This window comes from Hyperolius riggenbachi, chromosome 2, assembly GCF_040937935.1.
Source record: "Hyperolius riggenbachi isolate aHypRig1 chromosome 2, aHypRig1.pri, whole genome shotgun sequence".
Taxonomy (NCBI): domain Eukaryota; kingdom Metazoa; phylum Chordata; class Amphibia; order Anura; family Hyperoliidae; genus Hyperolius; species Hyperolius riggenbachi.
The window spans coordinates 464500990-464523644 of NC_090647.1; the positions used below are offsets into that span (position 1 = coordinate 464500990).

At 43.3% G+C, this 22655-nt stretch overlaps 1 protein-coding gene across 1 annotated transcript in view; it reads left to right on the forward strand.

The window, feature by feature from the left end:
* SLC46A1 (solute carrier family 46 member 1) overlaps positions 1-22655 on the forward strand; it is a 48837-nt gene that overhangs the window by 5550 nt on the left and 20632 nt on the right. Inside the window, exon 2 of the mRNA XM_068265919.1 lies at positions 15706-16558. Within this exon, the coding sequence (XP_068122020.1) occupies positions 15706-16558 (853 nt within the window). The remainder of the gene's footprint in view (positions 1-15705; positions 16559-22655) is intronic.

Consider the following 22655-nt stretch of genomic DNA (forward strand, 5'->3'; position numbering starts at 1 on the left):
AAAAGTCGATGGAATCGTGTCATGGGTATGGACCTTAAGACCTAGATTTTCCACAACAGTGTTCCTCAGGGGATGAGCATGAGCTTAGTATACATATTAAAAAATGATTTCTTTATATACTAATAGAAATTTAAGTCCAATAAGACCATAAAGAAATGTTCCTAAAGCATTTGCACAGGTATAATAATAATAATAATAGGTATGAAATACTCATTTGTGTCAGGGGTACATGCTGTAGTAATAGAAATACTGCTTTAGGATAACTGATTATGATTTTGGGGAGTTTGAAGGAAACACAAGGTTAACATGCAAACTATAACCTCTGGTTTTGGCAGAGATCAAATCTAGGTCCTTATACATTTCTAGGTCCTTATACACTAAGGCAGAGTTCCCCAACCCTGTCCTCAAGGCCCACCGACAGTGCATGTTTTGTGGAAATCCACGGAAGTAATCAGCTCTGCTGAGACACTGATTACCTCACCTGTGCATGATTGTGGCTTTCTGCAAAACATGCACTGTTGGTGGGCCTTGAGGACAGGGTTGGGGAACTCTGCACTAAGAGCCCGTTTCCACTAGTGCCGCGCGTGGCTGAGAGGTGCGCGGCGGCACTTCATGGTCTGCGGGAACGCTGACGAATTCCATAAGCAGTGCCATGCTCTACTATGGGATTCGTAGCCTCCCGCCTGGAAACTGATGGCAATGCCGGCCAAATCGCTAAGTTAAGCGATCAGGCCGGCAGCATCATTGTTTCCTTTGGCAGAGTTTCCCCCGAGCGATTTGCCTGTGGGGAAACTCTGCGAATTCGGCCCGGGTTTCCACACTATTGGAAACGGTCCCTCAAGGTGGCCATACATCTAACCATTTTGCGGCACGATTGACCATTCAATTCAATCATTTTATAGAGTCGAGAGAGGATTGAGTGTGTTCCAGTGTGCCCAAATGATAAAAAGTGGCTGATATCCTGTTGAATCGACCAGCTTAGTTGGTACAGCAGGATGCAAGATATCGGTCAATTGCTCAAGAATCCGCTACTGTTTATATATCATTCGATTGACTCTGAATCAATTTTTGCATTCAGAACATGGAGACTCCACATCAATCAGATTGATTAGTGAAGGTGAATTGCATAGGATATCACTTGTGTGTGGGTCACTAGTTGATCGATTTTCAATCAACCATACTGAAGTTGATTGAATTAGAATTGCTAGATGTATGGCTACCTTAACTGTTTGGTAAAAATTTCATTTTCGGTGATTTACCTTCTACAGGAAAAAAAAAAATTCAAGCATGCGGTAATACGTCTCATTAAATTCTGATATAGTTAACCTCTGGATATAGTAAACTCAGTCCTCAGGTCCCAGCAAATGAGTCTGTATACTTATACAATGTATGCCTACAACTACTTGGCTAGGTCCCTTGAAGACTACTTTAACCACTTAAAGAGAATCTGTATTGTTAAAATCGCACAAAAGTAAACATACCAGTGCGTTAGGGGACATCTCCTATTACCCTCTGTCACAATTTCGCCACTCCTCGCCGCATTAAAAGTGGTTAAAAACAGTTTTAAAAAGTTTGTTTATAAACAAACAAAATGGCCACCAAAACAGGAAATAGGTTGATGTACAGTATGTCCACACATAGAAAATACATCCATACACAAGCAGGCTGTATACACCCTTCCTTTTGAATCTCAAGAGATCATTTGTGTGTTTCTTTCCCCCTGCAGTTATCTTCCACTGAAGTGTCAGGCTGTTTCCTCCTGCAAACAGCTTTGCCCTTGTCTGAATTTCCTCAGTATGTGAAAGCCCAGCCAGCTCAGAGGATGATTTATCCAGCTTGTAAAAGATAAGAGAGAAGCTGCTCTTATCTAAATAATACACAGGCAGTGTGCATAGAGGGGCCTGGAAGGGGGAGTTCATAGCAGAACCACAACACTGAAGAACTTGGCAGCCTTCCAGACACAGGCTGACAAGTCTGACAGGGGAAAGATACATTGATTTATTACAGAGACTGTGATAGCAGAAAGTGCTGCAGTAAGCCAGAACACATTAGAATAGCTTTTGGAACTTGTAGGATGATAAAAAACAGGATGCAATTTTTGTTACGGAGTCTCTTTAAAGGATACCCAAAGTGACATGTGACATGAGATAGACGTGTATGTACAGTGCCTAGCACACAAATAACTATGCTGTGTTCCTTTTTTTTTGTTTTTTTCTCTGCCTGAAAGAGTTAAATATCAGGTATGTAAGTGGCTGACTCAGTCCTGACTAAGACAGGAAGTGACTTCAGTGTGACCGTCACTGATAAGAAATTCCCTCTTTTACCTCTTTGCTATAGGGGGTGACAGGAGGTGATTGATGGGTGTCTCGGGGTGATTAGAGGGGATAATAGATGCAATCAATGCACTGGGGAGGTGATCGGAAGGGGGTTTGAGGGGGATCTGAGGGTTTGGCCAAATGATCAGGAGACCATTAGGGCTTGATCTGATGGGTAGGTTTGCTAGGGGGTGACAGGCGGTGATTGATGGGTGTCTCAGCGTGTGATTAGAGGGGGGAATAGATGCAAGCAATGCACTGGCGAGGTGATCAGGGGAGTCTGAGGGTGTGGGCGGGTGTTTGGGTGCCCGCAAGGGGCAGATTAGGGTCTGATCTGATGGGTAGCAGTGACAGGGGGTGATTAGAGGGGAGAATAGATGCAAGCAATGCACTGGCGAGGTGATCTGAGGGTGTGGGCGGGTAATTGTGTGCCTGCAAGGGGCGGATTAGGGTCTGATCTGATTGGTAGCGGTGACAGGGGGTGATAAATGGGTCATTAGAGGGGAGAACAGATGTAAACAATGCACTTGGGAGGTGATCTGCAAGCAAAGTGCAAGTCCAATGTGAATAAAATTAACATTTGTATCGGCTCAAAACAATTAGTATATTAACCATTTTTAATTACTACTACATAATAATAGAAACCTGTTATTCTTAACTTTCCTGATTACAGTAATTTCATTCATTTTCTCCCTTTCTCTGCTTGGCTTCCTTCCTTCTATAACTTTCCGAATGGCTGTTATCTTACCAACAGCTCCAGGCTGATGGTAAAATACGGAACTTCTCATCTTTTCTTTGTGAACTAACATTCATGAGGCATTTATTTACCTCACCAGTCGGTCATTTTAGTTTTCCATGTGGTTACAGCCTTAATCAATTGACATTCATAAAATGCTCGGTGAACTAAAGATAAGGATAGGTTGGCTTGTGTGTATGAGCCCTTAGGGCTGGTTCAGATCGGCTAGCGAGCAGGTTAGTATTTTGGCAACCTTCAGCTGCACTTTGTTCGATCATTGCGTCGCATGGGGACTCTGTAGCTGCGTCTATGACTAAACAAGATGATTGGCATTTGCACAAGCAATGGGTAACAGTTTCGACATTTAAAAAGCACTGTCCGTTAATTTGAATGGACAGCGACCACCATTTAATGCTCATATAAACCAGCCCTCAGGATCATTTCAGTGGGATTGCCTTTGATTTACCTCCCCAGGCTTGTGTGCTTCTCCCGTAATCCACCATGTTTGGGTGTTCCAAGGTGTGGATGCAAATAATGCAAATAAATGCAGCCATGGCTCTCCTGAAAAGTAAACAGAAACATACGGTATCTTTTATCTTGCTAAGCAAATAATCCCTGATAACACCGGAGTGCTAAAGACATCAAAGCTTATCATTTTTTGTTATCTCACTGAACCAGATTTTACATCACAGTGACATAAGCTATGAGTAAGGACTAGCTTGTCCGAAACATGTTGGCTATGTGTCCCATTTCTCACGCCGGCTACGTCCAAAAATGAAGTTTCGTTGGTCAATGTGTGTATCTTCACTCTTACATTTAGCATTGGGACTTGCCATATCTGATCGTGCACTGCCTTGAATGATATCCCTTGGGGTTTGAGTGGTATTCCCACTTTTCTACCTCTGCACTGACATGACGGCTGTGCGCATTTCAGAGATCAAATTGAACCCCTGTAAGTGGAAAATGAGACCAGAAAACCCCCATATACTGTACATCTGCTACTACGCATACAATTATCTTCAGTTTATTTTCTGTTCAGATTTGCTTAAAGCTGTAGTTTGGTGACAGTAAACATACTAGAGAACCACGTGGTATGTCTGAGTATGAGCTCCATGAACTCGGGAAGAAAAGAGAGAACACCAGAAGCACCAATATGGTGTAGTATTTTTTTAAAGGGGAACTGAAGAGAGAGGTAAATGGAGGCTATCATGTTTATTTCCTTTTAGACAATACCAGTTGCCTGGCAGCCCTGCTGATCCTCTGCCTCTAATACTATTAGCCATAGCCCCTGAACAAGCATGCAGCAGATCAGGTGTTTCAGTGGTTCAGACTTATAAGTCTGATCTGACAAGACTACCTGCATGCTTGTTTCTGCTTTTAATTAGATACTACTGCAGAGAAATAGACCAGCAGGGCTGCCAGGCAACTGGTATTGATTAAAAGGAAATAAACATGACAGCCTCCATATACCTCTCTCTTCAGTTCCCCTTTAACCAATGAGAGGTGTGTATGTATAATAAAGGAAAGGTACTCTCAAAACTGGGTTGTGAAAGGAGACCACAGTAATAGGACAGGGGTGCCCATTGCATAGATAGTGATCCACAGGTGGATCGCAAGAGACTCCTGAGTAGTTCCCGCACTGCCTGCCTGAGTGACATACACTGTACATGTCGTACTCTGTCTCTGATGTGGATGAGCCTTGTGCGATATGCTGTCCTGAAGTTTTGCCCAGCAGTGTAGAGGATTATGATGTTGCAAAGAGGGGAGCCATACACTTAGCACTATGTGCTACTGCTGGTTTCAATTTAGCCAGACACGGAGCATGATATTGCAAGCATGAAATTGTGACTCCATTCGGTCAAGCACTGTTCTATTTGGCTTACTGAGGAAGACTATAGGTGACCATACATCATGTGACTTGGTCAATTGACCATTATTATTATTATTATTATTTATTTATAAAGCACCAACATATTCCGTGGCGCTGTACAATGTAAGAAAACAAACAAGGGATACATAACGATACAGACAATGATATACATCAAATATGAACACAGATACAAAATACAGCACTGCTGATTACAATTTGATTTAACATGATGACTAAAGTGTATAAATGTCTAACAGTGTGCAAGCAATTAAATTAATAACAGTCCATGACACAAAAGGATGAGAGCCCTGCCCTTGCGAGCTTACAATCTAAAGAAATTGGATTATCGAATCCGATGAAAATCGTAGCTGCCAAGTGCATGCCTGATCGACGATGCAACCAATTTGGGCTGAAACTGGTTGCATAAATCTGTTGGACATGCTGCAAGATTTTGGGCCATCGTGGTCGGTCAGGTGCTCAGCGGTATCGGCGAGTGATGTCGGTACAAGCAACGAAACTCCCAATGCGGTCTCCCCTAATGCTCAATGTGTCCCCAATCCACTTTCCCCGGGGCCCACTGCACTATGCATTACCTGTCTGTGTCTGCCACTTGCTCCAGGCTGGGTCCCACGTGGTTGCCAGCGTACATATGGGCGTGTGGGACGTCACCCATGCACCCATGTTACTCTAACCATGTGGGGCGTGTGTATGGATGCAGGACTCTGCCTGGAGGCAGCAGCGGACAGGTAATGTGTAGTGTACTGAGCATCGAGGGGCACATTGAATAGTGGGGGGGGGGGCAGCGTTGGGCTGGCGAGACAGTGAATGTGGCACCACAAGGCTGATTCCAACATGCTATTGATCGGGAATCGGCCTGCGGTGTATGGGCAGCCAACAGACAGACATCTGTCTCTTGGTCGATCTACCCATGCATCGTCTGATGATGTATGGGCACCCTATGACACACGTAATTGACTGGCTGCTTGTGTTAATCGCTAGTGGACTTGCGTTGTGCATGCACTGCAGTTGTGGCTTTCATCTGTATGGTTCTGGTAATCACTAAGGGCCCGTTTCCATTGCACACGGTGCGATGCGGCTACCTGGACCAACTGAAACCAATGCACAGCAATGGAACAGTTTCCATTGTGTGCTGGTTATACGGAGCGATCTGAGAATCTGCAGCATGCTGCAGATAGTCGCACGGCCGCGTCCCGTCTCCTATTCGGGAGATGCAGAAGTGATGTGAACAGGAGCGATGCGTAGCCGTATCACATCCCTTTGGCTCCCATTCGCTAGTGGAAATGGGCCCTGGTTGTTTCCATATAGTCATTGCTTGAGGTAACCCTGTTTAAGCCCTTTAGGGCCCTTTTCCACTAGCAATTGCAATCACAAATCACAAACGCCAGTGATTGCGATTGCGATTTTTCATTAATTCTGTTATGCGATTGCGATTTTTCATTTGCATTGCATTATCATTGTAAAAATCGCTCCAGCAAGCGATTGCGATTTGCGATTAGCGATTTCCAAATCGAATCACTGTAGTGGAAAATACTTCTCGTGATTTCTATGATAAAGTAACAACTCTAGCGATTTAAAAATCACTAGCGATTTGCGATTTTGCGATTCAGCAATCACAATCGCTCTAGTGGAAATGGGCCCTGGTTGTTTCCATATAGTCATTGCTTGAGGTAACCCTGTTTAAGCCCTTTACAGATACAGATATGAGACATTGCTGTCTGATTTATTTGCAGTCATGTAAATAATAGCATGTCTGTATGCATGTGACCCAAGCTATGGGGGTCAGTACTGCTCAGCAGAATTGCGAAGGATCAAAATAGTCTTTCTTGAGCAATCATTTTTGTATTGTGCTGCATTGGCAAGACTGCTTCCACCTCCCTCTCAATAGAAGGAAACTTGCATCTTAGCTGAGCCAAGCATGCTGGTACACATACAGATCAGTGACTATGGTTGATGTGAAACAGGTAAAAAGGACAGCGACCAAGGCGCCTATGTTAATAGCTGCAATCAGCGGCTATTAGTGGAAATTTGGGTGCAGGAGGCACACAATAAAATAGCAGGCGGTCCCGGCGCACACTCTTGATTACTGCTAATCGTAAGCACCTATGGGGGCACCCAAAATATTGGCAGATATGGTTACGCATTGGCTGTGGCAGGTTTTTAGAGTTAGGCACCTGACATGTAAGAAGTAGTAATATCTGAGGGATGGATCATTTATACTTAATTAAAAATGCACCCAGATCGTTTTATATTGGCAAGCAACCAGCATGGACCCGAGCAGCCTTGAATTAGACATAGGCTCCAGTGTTCTCCCCAGAATTTGTTGCCAGCCGGGTGGCATGAAATAGTAGCCGGGTGGCATGAAAAAGTACCCGGGTGGGGCGAGATGAAAATGCGGAACAACTCTGTTTACAGCATAGGAGGAGGTGAGGAGCTGAGCCAATGACAGCCGGGTGGTCACCAAATCTAGCCGGGTGGAGCACCCGGCTAAAAGAGCCTGGGGAGAACACTGGGCTCATGGAGAGCACTTTGATGCCATGCAACAGCAATATGTCATGATCATCCTTGATTCGAACTAGATTTGTGTTGATCAGAAAAAAAATTGTATCGCTGCTACAGTCTTTGTTCTACCATAATCTAATTATATTTTTGGGGGGGACCTTAAGACGCACTTTTTTTTTTTTTTTACAGTCCAAAGGTCTCCCCCCCCCCCATATACAGTGGTGTGAAAAACTATTTGCCCCCTTCCTGATTTCTTATTCTTTTGCATGTTTGTCACACTTATGTTTCTGCTCATCAAAAACCGTTAACTATTAGTCAAAGTTAACATAATTGAACACAAAATGCAGTTTTAAATGATGGTTTTTATTATTTAGTAAGAAAAAAAACTCAAAACCTACATGGCCCTGTGTGAAAAAGAAATTGCCCCCTGAATCTAATAACTGGGGTTGGGCTACCCTTAGCAGCAATAACTGCAATCAAGCGTTTGCGATAACTTGCAACAAGTCTTTTACAGCGCTCTGGAGGAATTTTGGCCAACTCATCTTTGCAGAATTGTTGTAATTCAGCTTTATTTGAGGGTTTTCTAGCATGAACTGCCTTTTTAAGGTCATGCCACAACATCTCAATAGGAGATTCAGGTCAGGGCTTTGACTAGGCCACTCCAAAGTCTTCATTTTGTTTTTCTTCAGCCATTCAGAGGTGGATTTGCTGGTGTCTTTTGGGTCATTGTCCTGCTGCAGCACCCAAGATCGCTTCAGCTTGAGTTGACGAACAGATGGCCGGACATTCTCCTTCAGGATTTATTGGTAGACAGTAGAATTCATGGTTCCATCTATCACAGCAAGCCTTCCAGGTCCTGAAGCAGCAAAAAAAACCCAGACCATCACACTACCACCACCATATTTTACTGTTGGTATGATGCTCTTTTGCTGAAATGCTGTGTTACTTCTATGACAGATTTAACAGGACACGCACCTTCCAAAAAGTTCGACTTTTGTCTCGGCGTTCCACAAGGTATTTTCCCACAAGTCTTGGCAATCATTGAGATGTTTTTTTTTTTAGCAAAATTGAGATGAGCCTTAATGTTCTTTTTGCTTAAAAGTGCTTTGCGCCTTGGATATCTGCCATGCAGGCCATTTTCGCCCAGTCTCTTTCTTATGGTGGAGTTGTGAACACTGACCTTAATTGAGGCAAGTGAGGCCTGCAGTTCTTTAGATGTTGTCCTGGGGCCTTTTGTGGCCTCTCGGATGAGTTTTCTCTGCGCTCTTGGGGTAATTTTGGTCAGCCAGCCACTCCTGGGAAGGTTCATCACTGTTCCATGTTTTTGCCATTTGTGGATAATGGCTCTCACTGTGGTTCGCTGGAGTCCCAAAGCTTTAGAAATGGCTTTATAACCTTTACCAGACTGATAGATCTCAATTACAGTACTTTGTTCTCATTTGTTCCTGAATTTCTTTGGATCTTGGCATGATGTCTAGCTTTTGAGGTGCTTTTGGTCTACTTCTCTGTGTCAGATAGCTCCTATTTAAGTGATTTCTTGATTGAAACAGGTGTGGCAGTAATCAGGCCTGGGGGTGACTACAGAAATTGAACTCAGGTGTCCTAAACCACAGTTAAGTTATTTTTTTTTAACAAGGGGGGCAATCACTTTTTCACACAGGGCCATGTAGGTTTTGAGGTTTTTTTTCCCTCACTAAATAATAAAAACCATCATTTAAAACTGCATTTTGTGTTCAAGTATGTTATCTTTGACTAATAGTTAACGGTTTTTGATGAGCAGAAACATTTAAGTGTGACAAACATGCAAAAGAATAAGAAATCAGGAAGGGGGCAAATAGTTTTTCACACCACTGTAAGTGGATGCTGCTGTCTTCTATATACCATCTGTCCCTATGCATCCTCCTCCCCCCCCCCCCACACACACACACGTCTCTTGTTTCCTCCTTTGCCACCCCTCGGCTTCTCTTCTGTCCCAGTGTCCGCCTGTGTTGCCTCTGTTCCCGTGTCCTCTCAGCAGGTGACATACCTACCAATCAGTGTGAACAATGCGGCAAGAGTTTAGTTCTGCGACTAGCTGCTGAGCGGATTCAGGGATTCCGACCATGTGCACTCCGCGGTTCCAGCTTAACAGGACTTGCTTCAGCTTCCAGACGCCCTGCGGCCAATCAACTAAACCATCCAATCACCGCTGCCTGCTGTTCTAACTGGAGCCGATAGTCCTGTAGGTGGGACTAATCACTGCACTATGGAAAATGGGAGTTGCATAGCAGAGGGTCAGTCAGCTGTGTTTTTGAGTTTTTTATAAGGCCTAGTTTTCACTACAACAAGCAATCGTAAACGCTAAGTGCTTAGCGATTGCGATTTTTCCAAAGCAATTTTCAGAGCTGTTTTTAAAGGAATTTTTTTTTCACATTCTTTTAAGAAAAATCGCTTAAAATATGGTACAAGCAGCATGTTTTTGATTTGATCGAAATGCTGCATTGAGAACACCCTCATAAAGTGACACTGCAATAGTGCTTAGCGGATCACTGGGGATCGGCAAGCTGAGTGAAATTGCTCACAGTGTGAACTAGCCTGTTTTCACTAGGGACAAATCTGCTGTTTCCCACAGGCGAGCTGGGCAGGAAAATGCAGCCTATTTCGGCAATAGGCTGCTGTCCGAATTGCATTGCGGTGTGATTCTGGCTGGCATGTTTCAGTATCCTGCAGCACGTGCCCAAATCCCTATAGCTGTGCATGACACGGCGAAGCAATTCTGGGTGCAGCATCTCAGCTGCACGGGTTCTACAGCTGATTCGGAAATGGACACGGTATCCAATGACAGTTAGTCCAAGTCCAGCAGGGCTGTGGAGTTGGAGCCATTTTGGGTACCTGGAGTTGGAGTCTGAGTCGGTAGTTTCATAAACTGAGGAGTCGGATGATTTTTGTACCGACTCCACAGCCCTGCCAAAAAGGATAACTACTTTTGCTGTAAAACAAGGTTTACATGCTCAGTGTTGTGGGGCCGACCCCGCTTGGAGACAAAACTGAGTAAACTGAATAAAATGGATTTCCTGGTCAATCCTTATTTTTCCTAAGTCAGCCTCTTTCAGTGACTTGTCTTTACGCACCACTATTCCCATCCAAAGGAATGACCCTACAGTGGTGTGATTTATTCCTGGAGAGATCTCATGACTGATGGGACCAACAGCCATATAAAATGTGTGCTGCAGTTGATTGATAGACTTATTGTACAGGGCTTGACTTAGGTGTGTATAAACTGTCTATGATTACGTGTGATGATTTATTCTTTTATAGCATGACTTTTCTTTTATTGAGCAATGCTCATCAACACACAGCCATATGACTCACTGTATCACAATTTATGCTGATTGTATTTTGCAAAGCTTGCAGACGTTCAGCCACTTAATAGTCAAATTAAAACACTTAACAGGTTATTTTCCTTCAACTCCGATAACTATGGCATGCTGTACAAAGGCTAAATAGCCTGTGAACAGAAGAGAACACAAGTTATCCTGTAATTCTGAATTGAATGCGTTACAGTGAACCTGCTAATGGCTGAAGCAATATCTTCATTACAGCCCATGTCCTCTACATGCTGTCTAGCAACCAGTGCCCGTACGCAAAATAAGGGCGGCAGCAAATTTGTGCACCCGTGAATAGCCGATAGCAGCAGAATACCGGTAACATTTACAGATATCTTGCTACTTTCCAGTGGTAATTTTGATAGTAAGATACTGGTAAATGTTTACCGATTATTTTACAATAGGTAACCCTTACTCTTACACTTACACACACACACACACACACACACACACACACACACACACACACACACACACACACACACACACACACACACACACACACACACACACACACACACACACACACACACACACACACACACACACACACACACACACACACACACACACACACACACACACACACACACACACACACACACACACACACACACACACACACACACACACACACACACACACCTAACCTTAAAACCTCCCTTCTTGACACAACCTTAAACCACCACGCTGAACCTTAAAATGCCCCTTCCTGATTTATAACCGTAACAACCCGGGTCTCAGGTTAGGTGAGCTTTAACACACATGCATTTTTTTTTTTTTAAAGTGACAGTTTCCAAATAACAGGCATGTTTCCCACTGTATTATAACTGTTTTTCTATAGCTAGTTTTTGGCTTTGTGGTTTTTCCCTTCTTTTTAGTCTGTGGGGGAGCTGCCTGTGTGTTCTCTGCACGGTAATGCCTTTCTACTGTTCTAAGAATTTTGGAAAGCAGCTATGAACTGTCAAGACAGAACATGTCTGAGGCAGTGGTTTGGGACAAACTTGGCCGAGAATGCAGTGTTTATCTGCCATGATGGATCTCTATAAACAATAAGTGAGCCCATTGTTCTTGCACTTAGCCACCTGTTGGAAGCTGCCATATCGTGCATTGTTCCATCGTCCCTTCTCCCCTTTTCTACACAGAGTACATGCTACTTGGGTTTATCTGAGTAACCTGTCTGTATCGCTTTCAATGCCTGCAGTCTGGTGTCCATTAATGGTACAACTTATTCACCAAATGCGATCTTTTCATGCAATTGTAATGATCTAACTGGGGGGGGGGCACCTGTCACGATCTAACTGGGGGGCACCTGTCACTATCTAACTGGGGGGGGGGGGGGGCACCTGTCACTATCTAACGGGGGGGGGGGGGGGACACCTGTCACTATCTATCTAACTGGGGGGACACCTGTTACTACCTCATCCGGCCACACCACAGCATCACCGCCAGCCCGGCCACAGCAGCACCGCAAGGCCTTTCAGCCCACACATCATCACCAATCTGGCCAAAAACACTATTGCCAGGCACAGCAGCCAGTAGAGGAGAATACAGAAGCCAGGTGAGAGGTGTCTACCATATTAAAGGGGCATTCTGCCTATTTATGTGATATGCTCTCTATTTATGTGCCTCATGACTGCTGAATTTGTCGTGTTGGGGGCCTCATGCTTTGTTGGGGGCATCACGTTTGCTGATTTTGTCTTGTTGGGAGCCTCATGATTTGTTGGGGGCCTCATGATTGCTGAATTTGTCTTGTTGGGGGCCTCATGATTGCTGAATTTGTCTTGTTGGGGGCCTCATGATTGCGAACTGCGAGACTATGGAAAAGCTGAATCATCATCATGAGACAATAGCATTAAACCTTTTTTAGCTTTTTAAAACGGTAAATAAAACTGGGAGGTTCTAAAAAAAAAAATACATTTTTCAGGAGTATGATGGATGAAATTGTTTTATCTTCAGAGTTTATTTTCAACTTGGATTTTCCGTAATGTTCATGTATGAGTTAAAACGTTTGTATTTAGTTTAAATTGCTGTTGCCACTTTGCGATAGATACGTGACTTTTGGGTTGCAGTTTGGGCACTCGGCCTCCAAAAGGTTCGCCACCACTGGCCTAATCTTATGTCCCACATTGCTAAGTTCATGTAAATTTGTCTCCACCCGTGGCCACACCCGCATTCTGGTCCACTCGCAACGGAACCACCATGGTTTTTTGCGCGCCACGCAACTTCACCAAAATCTTAAATTGCATTTTGTGGAAAGTGCTGCCAATCTAATTGTCCTTTAGTTGCATTTTTTTTTCCTGAGGGGGGGAGGAGGGGGTGTGCGGCTCTAGCAAGAACCTTCGGCCCTCCACCATGGGGTCTGACAGCACTGGTATAGAAAATTTGCTGTTTATGAAGGCAATCAATAAGAAATGATTCTTTGGTTGATTGCTAATTATGATAAAATCGATCCAAAAGTTTGATTTTATGATGGAATTTGAAGAAAGAATTGTTCTGTAAATGTGAACAATCTCGAATTACGGTACCTTCTGATTATTTTCGACATCGCATCGAAAGATCATATTTGGTGGAAAAATGTAACCATTAATGGGCACCTTTAGGATCGGGATCCATTCTTCTGTTGTGTCAGATCCCTGATGAGTGGGGAATGGCATGTCCTCAGTCAGTGTTGGGTCATTTTTGCACTCCCCTGATGCTAATCTGAATGAAAGATCCTAAGCAAAATTCCCATTCTTTGAGAATAGGCAGTGTTTCCACATCATGCGAATCCTTGCATTTTTACACACCGGAAAACACACAGCTGTGCAAGTGTATGGGCTAGTTTCCATATTATATGATTTTTCCACGTGTGTGTAATCGCATGCTGCTTTTTTTTTTTTTTTTTTTTTTTCCAGACACTGCGTCTTTGTGAAATTTTGTATCAAAATTTGCATGAAATAATGGGATTTGCATATGCTGCATATGGAAAAACCGCATGCAAAATTTGAATAATCTTGTAGAAACACACATGCAAAATCCATGACCATGTTAGCACACTAAATAACGTAAGTTAGCTTTTATGCCACCCGTTTTGCCATTGCTGTAGAGCTGACAACTGTTTCGGGCAAGGCTGTGGAGTTGGAGTCGAGGAGTACCTGGAGTCGGAGGTTTCATAAACTGAGGAGTCGGATGATTTTTGTCCCGAAGCCACAGCCCTGGTTTCGGGGTCGCACAGGGTCCCCGTTATCAAAGTGCAGTAAAGACAATTGTTGTTGTCTTCACTGCGCTTTGATAAAGGAGACCCTGCGCAAGAGCAGCCCAGAAACAGTTGTCAGCTCTACAGCACTTATTGGTTTTTATCTTTAATTGACCTTTTTAGATTTAATAGTTACATCAAATTTAGGGCGAGTCTAATATTCCTTTGGCTTTTGCATTGATAAAGTGGTCAAAAATTAGCTGGAAAGCAAAATTCTGTTGGTCAAGCAGGATTGAAAATGTTAGTCAATTGCAGTGGAATCATTTTGCCTGCTTTTGATTAACTGTAGATCGATTTACTGTTTCTAACCATGCACCATCAATCTCACTGCAATTTTAAGTGATTGAAACACATATTTGCGTAGATTTAATCCAAATTATCAACCAATGTCGCCACCAGTATGGTTGGGGTCTGAGCTATTTCTTCTCGAGCTACATAATAGTTTTTGATGTATAAAAAACATCGGATTATTTTTTCAATTGATCAGAACTTGAATGTACCTTCTTAGCTTGCTGTTTCTGCACAGTTAGGAATGGTTAAAGCGGATCCGAGATGAAAAACTAACTATAACAAGTAACTTGTCTATATATCTTATCTAAAGTTTAGATAGTTTACACAGAAAATCTGGCTGCATACAGCTTCAATAGTTTATGATTTATTCCTGTGATACAATGAGAGCGGCCATGTTCTGTTTGTCCTTATTACACAGGTAAATCTGCAACTGCATCTCCACCCCTCAGCCCGTGAAAAATTCACTCCCCCCTCCGCTCTGCCTCTGAAATCTCTGGCTAGTAACCTCCTCCTACTGCCCAGACTGAGCTCCCATAACCCCTTGCTACATGGGTCTGAGTGCTTTGGCGTTTTGGAGAAGCTGTGGGCGAGGCTTGTTTAGGGAATTAGAGTATTAAAACAAAACAAAAAAGTATTTGGCTTGAGGAATGCCCTATAAACTATATGTAAGGAACACAATTATGCAATGAATAAAAATTCATCTCGGATCCGCTTCAAAGCTAAAGGTGTCCATATACCAGGCGACTTGGCAGCCGATCGACCATCCAATTCGATTATCGAATTGGATGAAAAACCATGCCGCCAAGTGCATGCCCTACCGACAGTGCGACCAATTTCAGGCTGAAAATTCTTTCTTGATTGTGCATGCAGCAAGATGTTGCTTGATCGGGTGTGCGGCGGTAACTGCATGCAATTTCCCGGCGACAAAACCCCCGACGCTGCCAATCTAAATGTGCCCCATGTAAAGGATACATTATCTGATGTCACACACGAGCCCTTACTAGGAAACCACGTGGGGCGCGCATGTATGCAGAAGAGATATCTCTAAGGTAGTGGAGAGACAAGCGGAGGCCGCGGACAGGTAATGTATCCTTTTACACAGGACAGTTACATTAGGGGGACAGTGTCTGGGCGGCGGATCGATCAATTTCAGCATGAAATTGAACATAAATCGGCCTGTGGTGTATGGGCAGCTGACAGATCTTTCTCTTATCCGATTCAATTAGAGAAAGATTTGTCTCTTGGTCGTATCTGCCCATTCATCACTAGATTAACACTGACGTACTTGATTAGCTGTCTTAATTAGAAAGAGTTGTCATAAAAGGTGTTCTCTGATATTCAATTTTTAATTCAATCTCCCTCTCTTACAGGAAGTGGAAAAGCAAACTTCGCATTGGAGTCTTTACCTGAACCTCAGTGGATTACTTGTGGGCCTTTTCTCAGTGACACTCCTGGGTCCATGGAGCGACCATGCAGGGCGGCGCCCAATACTCATTCTTCCTTTCATCGGGTTGTCTTTGCAAGTGGCTGTATACCTTCTGGTTATGTACTTGGATCTTCACGTTGGCTATTTATTAATTGGACGCATACTCTCTGGCATCACTGGAGACTTTAACACAGTTCTTGCTGGAAGTTTTGCATACATAGCTGATATCACGGATCGAGAGTCGCGTACCTTCCGCGTTGCCGTATTGGAAGCATGTCTAGGTATAGCTGGCATGGTAGCCAGCATCATTGGTGGATATTGGCGGAAAAGCCAAGGTTATATTAACCCATTCTGGCTTGCACTAGCAGTTAATGTCTTCGCAGCTTTCTATGTTTACTTCTGCGTCAGGGAATCCGTAAAAGACAAGAAGCCAGCTAGCTTGATTACTCCCAAGAACTATAAGAGAGTCTATCAGCTCTTTGCCTTGCCTGGAGAGAACAGACGACAAAGAAAGCTTTGCTTGTACGGTCTTGCCCTTCTCTTAGTTGTGACGGTTCACATGGGCGCCAAGGACCTCATGGTAATTTATGAGCTCAGCTTTCCTCTCTGCTGGGACTCGTTTCTGATTGGCTATGGATCAGCAGCTGAGCACCTGACTTACCTTAGCAGTCTTGCAGGCTTGCGCCTCTTCCAGTTATTTCTGGCAGACGGCTGGGTGGCAGAGTTGGGATTCCTATCCAATATCTCGGGCTTGGTAGTATTCTCTGTAGCCTCTACGACGCCAATTATGTTTACAGGTACGTATTATACCATACAATCCCTAAATGGGATATTGACATTTTTTTTAAGTGTCCTGTAAATGTTCTTCCAAACCTAAAATGGTTTTCTTAAAGGATATCCGAGGTGACGTGACATGAGATAGACATGTGTATGTACAGTGCCTAGCACACAAATAACTATGCTGTGTTCTTTTTTTTTTTTTTTTTTTTTTTCTTTCTCTGCCTGAAAGAGTTGAACATCAGGAATATTAGTGACAGTTTGTCTGGGTTAGGACTAAGTCAGACTACAGAGTGACGCTAACTGATAGGAATTTTTTTTTTATACTTGTAATTTTTTTTTATCAGAAAATGGCTTCTGAGAGCAGGAAAGAGATAAAAATGTCAATAGTTCATAGGTTTTAGCTCTTGCATACTTCAATAAATGTATCATTGAGCAAAAACAGTAAAAAACTTAAAGTAGATTTAAATATAAAATAAAACTGTAATATCTTAAAAAGTCACTTTTTTAGTAGAAGCAAGATAGATACAATTGTTTCATTACTTTTTTTTTTTTCACCTTGGGTGTTAAAGGGTAACTTACCTAACCTGTTATAAAAAGTATATTTAATGGAGATTTGAAATGGGGAATATGACAAAAAGGAATCAAGTCAACAAAATTCTGCCTTGCTTATCAAAAAAATTAAATCTAATTGCCTACTTAGTAACTGATCGCTGCCCCGGTCTTCCCTGACTTAATGCCTGTGGATCAGTGGGGAAATGTCTTTCTAAATTACTCAAGAAGCTTTGGCCTGAACTGTGTTCCATGGCCTGGATAAATGAGAAACTTCAGATAATTAGTCCTTATTCATGCCGGTCTTAAAGGAATACCGAAGTGACATGATGAGAAAGAGATGTGTATGTACAGTGCCAATCATACAAATTACTGTTCTACTATGTTCCATTTTTTATTTTTTTTTTCTGCCCGAAAGAGTTAAAGGGAAGGTCCAAGCATATTCAAAATAAAAAATCCACTTGCCTCCTCCAGGCCCTGGCAACCGTCCTGTGCCCTCGCTGCAGCTCCGATGGCTCCCAGTCCCCTCCGGCGCAGATGCTGACCTCGCCAGGTCTGCTTCCGGGTTCGCACCTGCGCAGTACAGTCCGGATGATGTCAGTGCGACTCTGAGAGCCGCTCGCGCAGGCGCAGTGGATATCCTGCCCTGGGCCACCAGTGGAGCTGCGGCGAGGGCACAGGACCGCTGGCAGGGGCTGGGGGAAGCCCCCAGGTAAGTGGACTTTTTTTTTTAATCTTTATTTTTTTAATTTTCACCTGCTCGGACGTGTCCTTTAAACATTAGGTATGCAAGTGACAGTTTATCTTCAGGGATGAAGTCGGACTAGAGCTAATCCTCACTGATAAGGAATTACAGCTATAAAATTGTGAGGGCCCCTTTCCACAAAGTACAAATATGCAGCGTTTCCCCGCATGCAAGGTGGATGGGAAAAAGCTGCTTATTCAGACAATGGCTTGCCGTCCGAATCTCATGCTGGTGCAATTCTGGGCAGCAGATTTCTTTAGCACGCATCCTAATCCTTATAGCGATTCAGCTGCAGTTTTGCATTTGATTCAGAAACGGACGCCGCACCAAGTGTAAATAGGCCTTTACCTAGCATAGAACAGCTTCTGAGAGCAGGGAACAGATTAAAAAGTCAGTAGGTTAGATTTTAGCTCTGACATACTTCAAAGACTGTGTCATTGAGCAGAGACAATGAAATGTTAAAATGTAGATTTAAATATAACGCAGTTCCCATTCTTTGATCTAAGTCTCTGTCAATGATCGCCGGCATCAATGAGATGCCTGCATCATTGTTACAAACTTCATTACCCATGCAGTGTTCTCCCCAGAAATTTTTTCCAGCCGGGTGGCATGAAAAAGTAGCCGGGTGGCGTGCGACGGGGAATGCAACTCTGCTTACAGAATAAAAAGAGCATGAGGAGGCAAGCCGATGTACCTGCTAAGTACACACAATGCAATTTCCGGACAGATTTACTGTCAGAGCGACAATTTTCAACATGCCTGATCTGATTTCCGATTTTCTGTTCACTTCTATAGGAAATCGTGCAGAAATCAGATTGGACATGTTGGGAATAATCGATCTGACAGTAGATCTGTCAGAAAATTGCATTGTGTGTACCTAGCAGATTGTTTCAGATTAAGGTGCTAAGGTCCCTTTTTTAAGCAGACCTGAACAGAGAACTTCCTCTCTGCTCTAAAAGATGCACAACAGCATAACCTTTAAAGGACAACTGTAGTGAGAAGAATATGGAGACTGCCATATTTATTTCTTCTTAACCAGCCGGGCGGTATGGACGAGCTCAGCTCGTCCATCACCGCCGGAGGCTGCCGCTCAGGCCCTGCTGGGCCGATTTTCATCAAATAAAGAGCAGCACACGCAGCCGGCACTTTGCCAGCCGCGTGTGCTGCCCGATCGCCGCCGCTCTGCGGCGATCCGGCGCGAGCAGCGGCGAAAGAGGGTCCCCCCAGCCGCCTGAGCCCAGCGTAGCCGGAACAAAAAGTTCCGGCCAGCGCTAAGGGCTGGATCGGAGGCGGCTGACGTCAGGACGTCGGCTGACGTCCATGACGTCACTCCGCTCGTCGCTATAGCGACGATGTAAGCAAAACAAGGAAGGCCGCTCATTGCGGCCTTCCTTGTTTGTTCTGGGCGCCGGAGGCGATCGGAAGAACGCCTCCGGAGCGCCCTCTAGTGGGCTTTCATGCAGCCAACTTTCAGTTGGCTGCATGAAATAGTTTTTTTTTTTTTTATATTTAAAAAAAACCCTCCCGCAGCCGCCCTGGCGATCTTAATAGAACGCCAGGATGGTTTTAAACAATACCAATTGCCTGGCAGCCCTGTTGATCTATTTGGCTGCAGTAGTGTCTGAATCACACCAGAAACAAGCATGCAGCTATTCTTGTCAGATCTGTCAATATGATCAGAAACATCTGATATGCTGCATGCTTGTTCAGAGGCTAGGGTAAAATTATTAGAGGCAGGGGATCAGCAGGACAGCCAGGCAACTGGTATTGCTTATAAGTAAATAATTATGGCAGCTTCCATATCCGTTTCACTTCAGTTATCCTTTAACCACTGCACCACTGAGGGGGTTTACCCCCTGACCACCAGAGCAATTTTCACCTTTCAGCGCTCCTTCCATTTATTCGTCTATAACTTTATCATTACTTATCACAATTAAACGATCTATATCTTGTTTTTTCCACCACCAATTAGGCTCTCTTTAGGTGGGACATTATGCCAAGAATTATTTTATTCTAAATGTGTTTTAATGGGAAAATAGGAAAAATGTGGGAAAAAATTAATTATTTTTCAGTTTTCGGCCATTATAGTTTTTAAATAATGCATGCTACTGTAATTAAAAAACCCATGAAATGTATTTAAGTAGCAGTAGGAGGCGCCCTTGTTGTAATATTTGCACTTATACGTACTTATAACAGTTAATGTATAATATGTAGTAGATCGCCTACCTTAAGAATGGACACTCCACTCGGTAGGATGAATTTGAAAGTTTTAATAATAGTAAGCACCTAGGACAACGCGTTTCGCGGAACAAACCGCTTCATCAGGTCAATATAGTGCTTTAAAAAAGATAAGTAACATTGGACACATCAGTATACTACATCAATATCTAACTGTACACATATACATTTTAAATATCAGTCAGTATCAAATACATACACATGTATACATTTGGTGAGTAAAATCATCTAACTAAAAAGGACAAATCATTCCTATACCAGTATTTTCTGGTCGGATAGGCCAGGGGAAAATTATAATAAAAAGAGGCCATCAGAGCCCTATAAAATAATAGTATACTAAAAATAGTATTTAATAAGAGATATAGTCACATGTCATATCTCTTAGTGGGTCCCTGAGGATTCAGGGTAAAGGGTGGGCTTAAGGATATTTAGGGCAGGGACCCCTGTTAAGAATAAGCCTGTAGTCTAAGGTAAAATAGATAGATAATAAGCCTGGACTGTTCTAAGTTAGGAGGATATCGTCTAACCAGATAGTGCAGTCTAAATAGTCTAAAATCGTGGTTTGCTTACCTGCAGCAAATGGTGGATATACTGGGCGCCAAACCGTCTCAGCGGTGAGCGCTCTTACTTATAGTGAAATGTCTCCGTGCAGGGAGAAACAGAGGATGACGTAGGGTGGGCGTGTCTGCGTGGAGGTGCTGGCCGCTGATAGGCCTATAGCGTGCCAGCAGCTGATAGGCAGGGGGTCACGTAACGGAGGGGATAGTAACTCTTTCCGCATAATGCGGAAGTACACGGGTAAACTGGGATAGCGCGGACAGTGTGTCATGCGCAGTCGGGTGGTCATAGTGCGCACGTGTATGAGGCTCCTGTCGCCATCTTGTTGATGGGCACAGACAGGGAAACGGAGAGTAAAGAGCATGATGCAGAAGTTTTAGATTGATCTGCCCGCTGTTAGTAAGGCAGAGGCGTACCAAACAGTAGTGTAGTCAGTCCTAACTGTAGATGTGTAAATGCAGGGGGGACAGAGAACAGTAAGCAGGCCTGTATACAGGCCTGCTTACTGTTCTCTGTCCCCCCTGCATTTTCCCTGTCTGTGCCCATCAACAAGATGGCGACAGGAGCCTCATACACGTGCGCACTATGACCACCCGACTGCGCATGACACGGCCAGCACCTCCACGCAGACACGCCCACCCTACGTCATCCTCTGTTTCTCCCTGCACGGAGACATTTCACTATAAGTAAGAGCGCTCACCGCTGAGACGGTTTGGCGCCCAGTATATCCACCATTTCCTGCAGGTAAGCAAACCACGATTTTAGACTATTTAGACTGCACTATCTGGTTAGACGATATCCTCCTAACTTAGAACAGTCCAGGCTTATTATCTATCTATTTTACCTTAGACTACAGGCTTATTCTTAACAGGGGTCCCTGCCCTAAATATCCTTAAGCCCACCCTTTACCCTGAATCCTCAGGGACCCACTAAGAGATATGACATGTGACTATATCTCTTATTAAATACTATTTTTAGTATACTATTATTTTATAGGGCTCTGATGGCCTCTTTTTATTATAATTTTCCCCTGGCCTATCCGACCAGAAAATACTGGTATAGGAATGATTTGTCCTTTTTAGTTAGATGATTTTACTCACCAAATGTATACATGTGTATGTATTTGATACTGACTGATATTTAAAATGTATATGTGTACAGTTAGATATTGATGTGGTATACTGATGTGTCCAATGTTACTTATCTTTTTTAAAGCACTATATTGACCTGATGAAGCGGTTTGTTCCGCGAAACGCGTTGTCCTAGGTGCTTACTATTATTAAAACTTTCAAATTCATCCTACCGAGTGGAGTGTCCATTCTTAAGGTAGGCGATCTACTACATATTATACATTAACTGTTATAAGTACGTATAAGTGCAAATATTACAACAAGGGCGCCTCCTACTGCTACTTAACCCTGAGTCTAACATCCCACGCTGTGGACGTGTTATTTCCTGCCACAATTCGTGGCAGGTAACTTTTTTTCGAAGGAGCTGCGACCGCGAACCGTAAAGACCGAGTGGAGACGGGCTTTCTCCACCTGCGTATACGAGTGGTTGCCTCTTCAAGCAACCCACACTTGTGAGTAGTCTTATTTGTATATCTTGATCGCTTCGCAAAGATAATACACTATAGGGGCTCCCGGTGTCTCTGTGGTTTTTTTCGTTTTTTTGTCACATAGTATCATGAAATGTATTTGCCCTTTTGTCCCGGTTATAAAACCGTTTAAATTATGTCCCTATCACAATGTTTGGCGCCAATATTTTATTTGGAAATAAAAGTGAATTTTTTTCAGTTTTGCGTCCATCCCTAATTACAAGCCCATAGTTTATAAAGTAACAGTGTTGTACCCTCCTGACATAAATATTTAAAAAGTTCAGTCCCTAAGGTAACTAATTATGTATTTTTTTTTATTGTACCTTTTTTTTTTTTTTTTTTTTAATTACAAAAAAAAAAAATTGGGAGTGTGGGAGGTAATGAGTTAATTTTTTGTGTAAAAGTAATTTATCTGTATGTGAAAAAT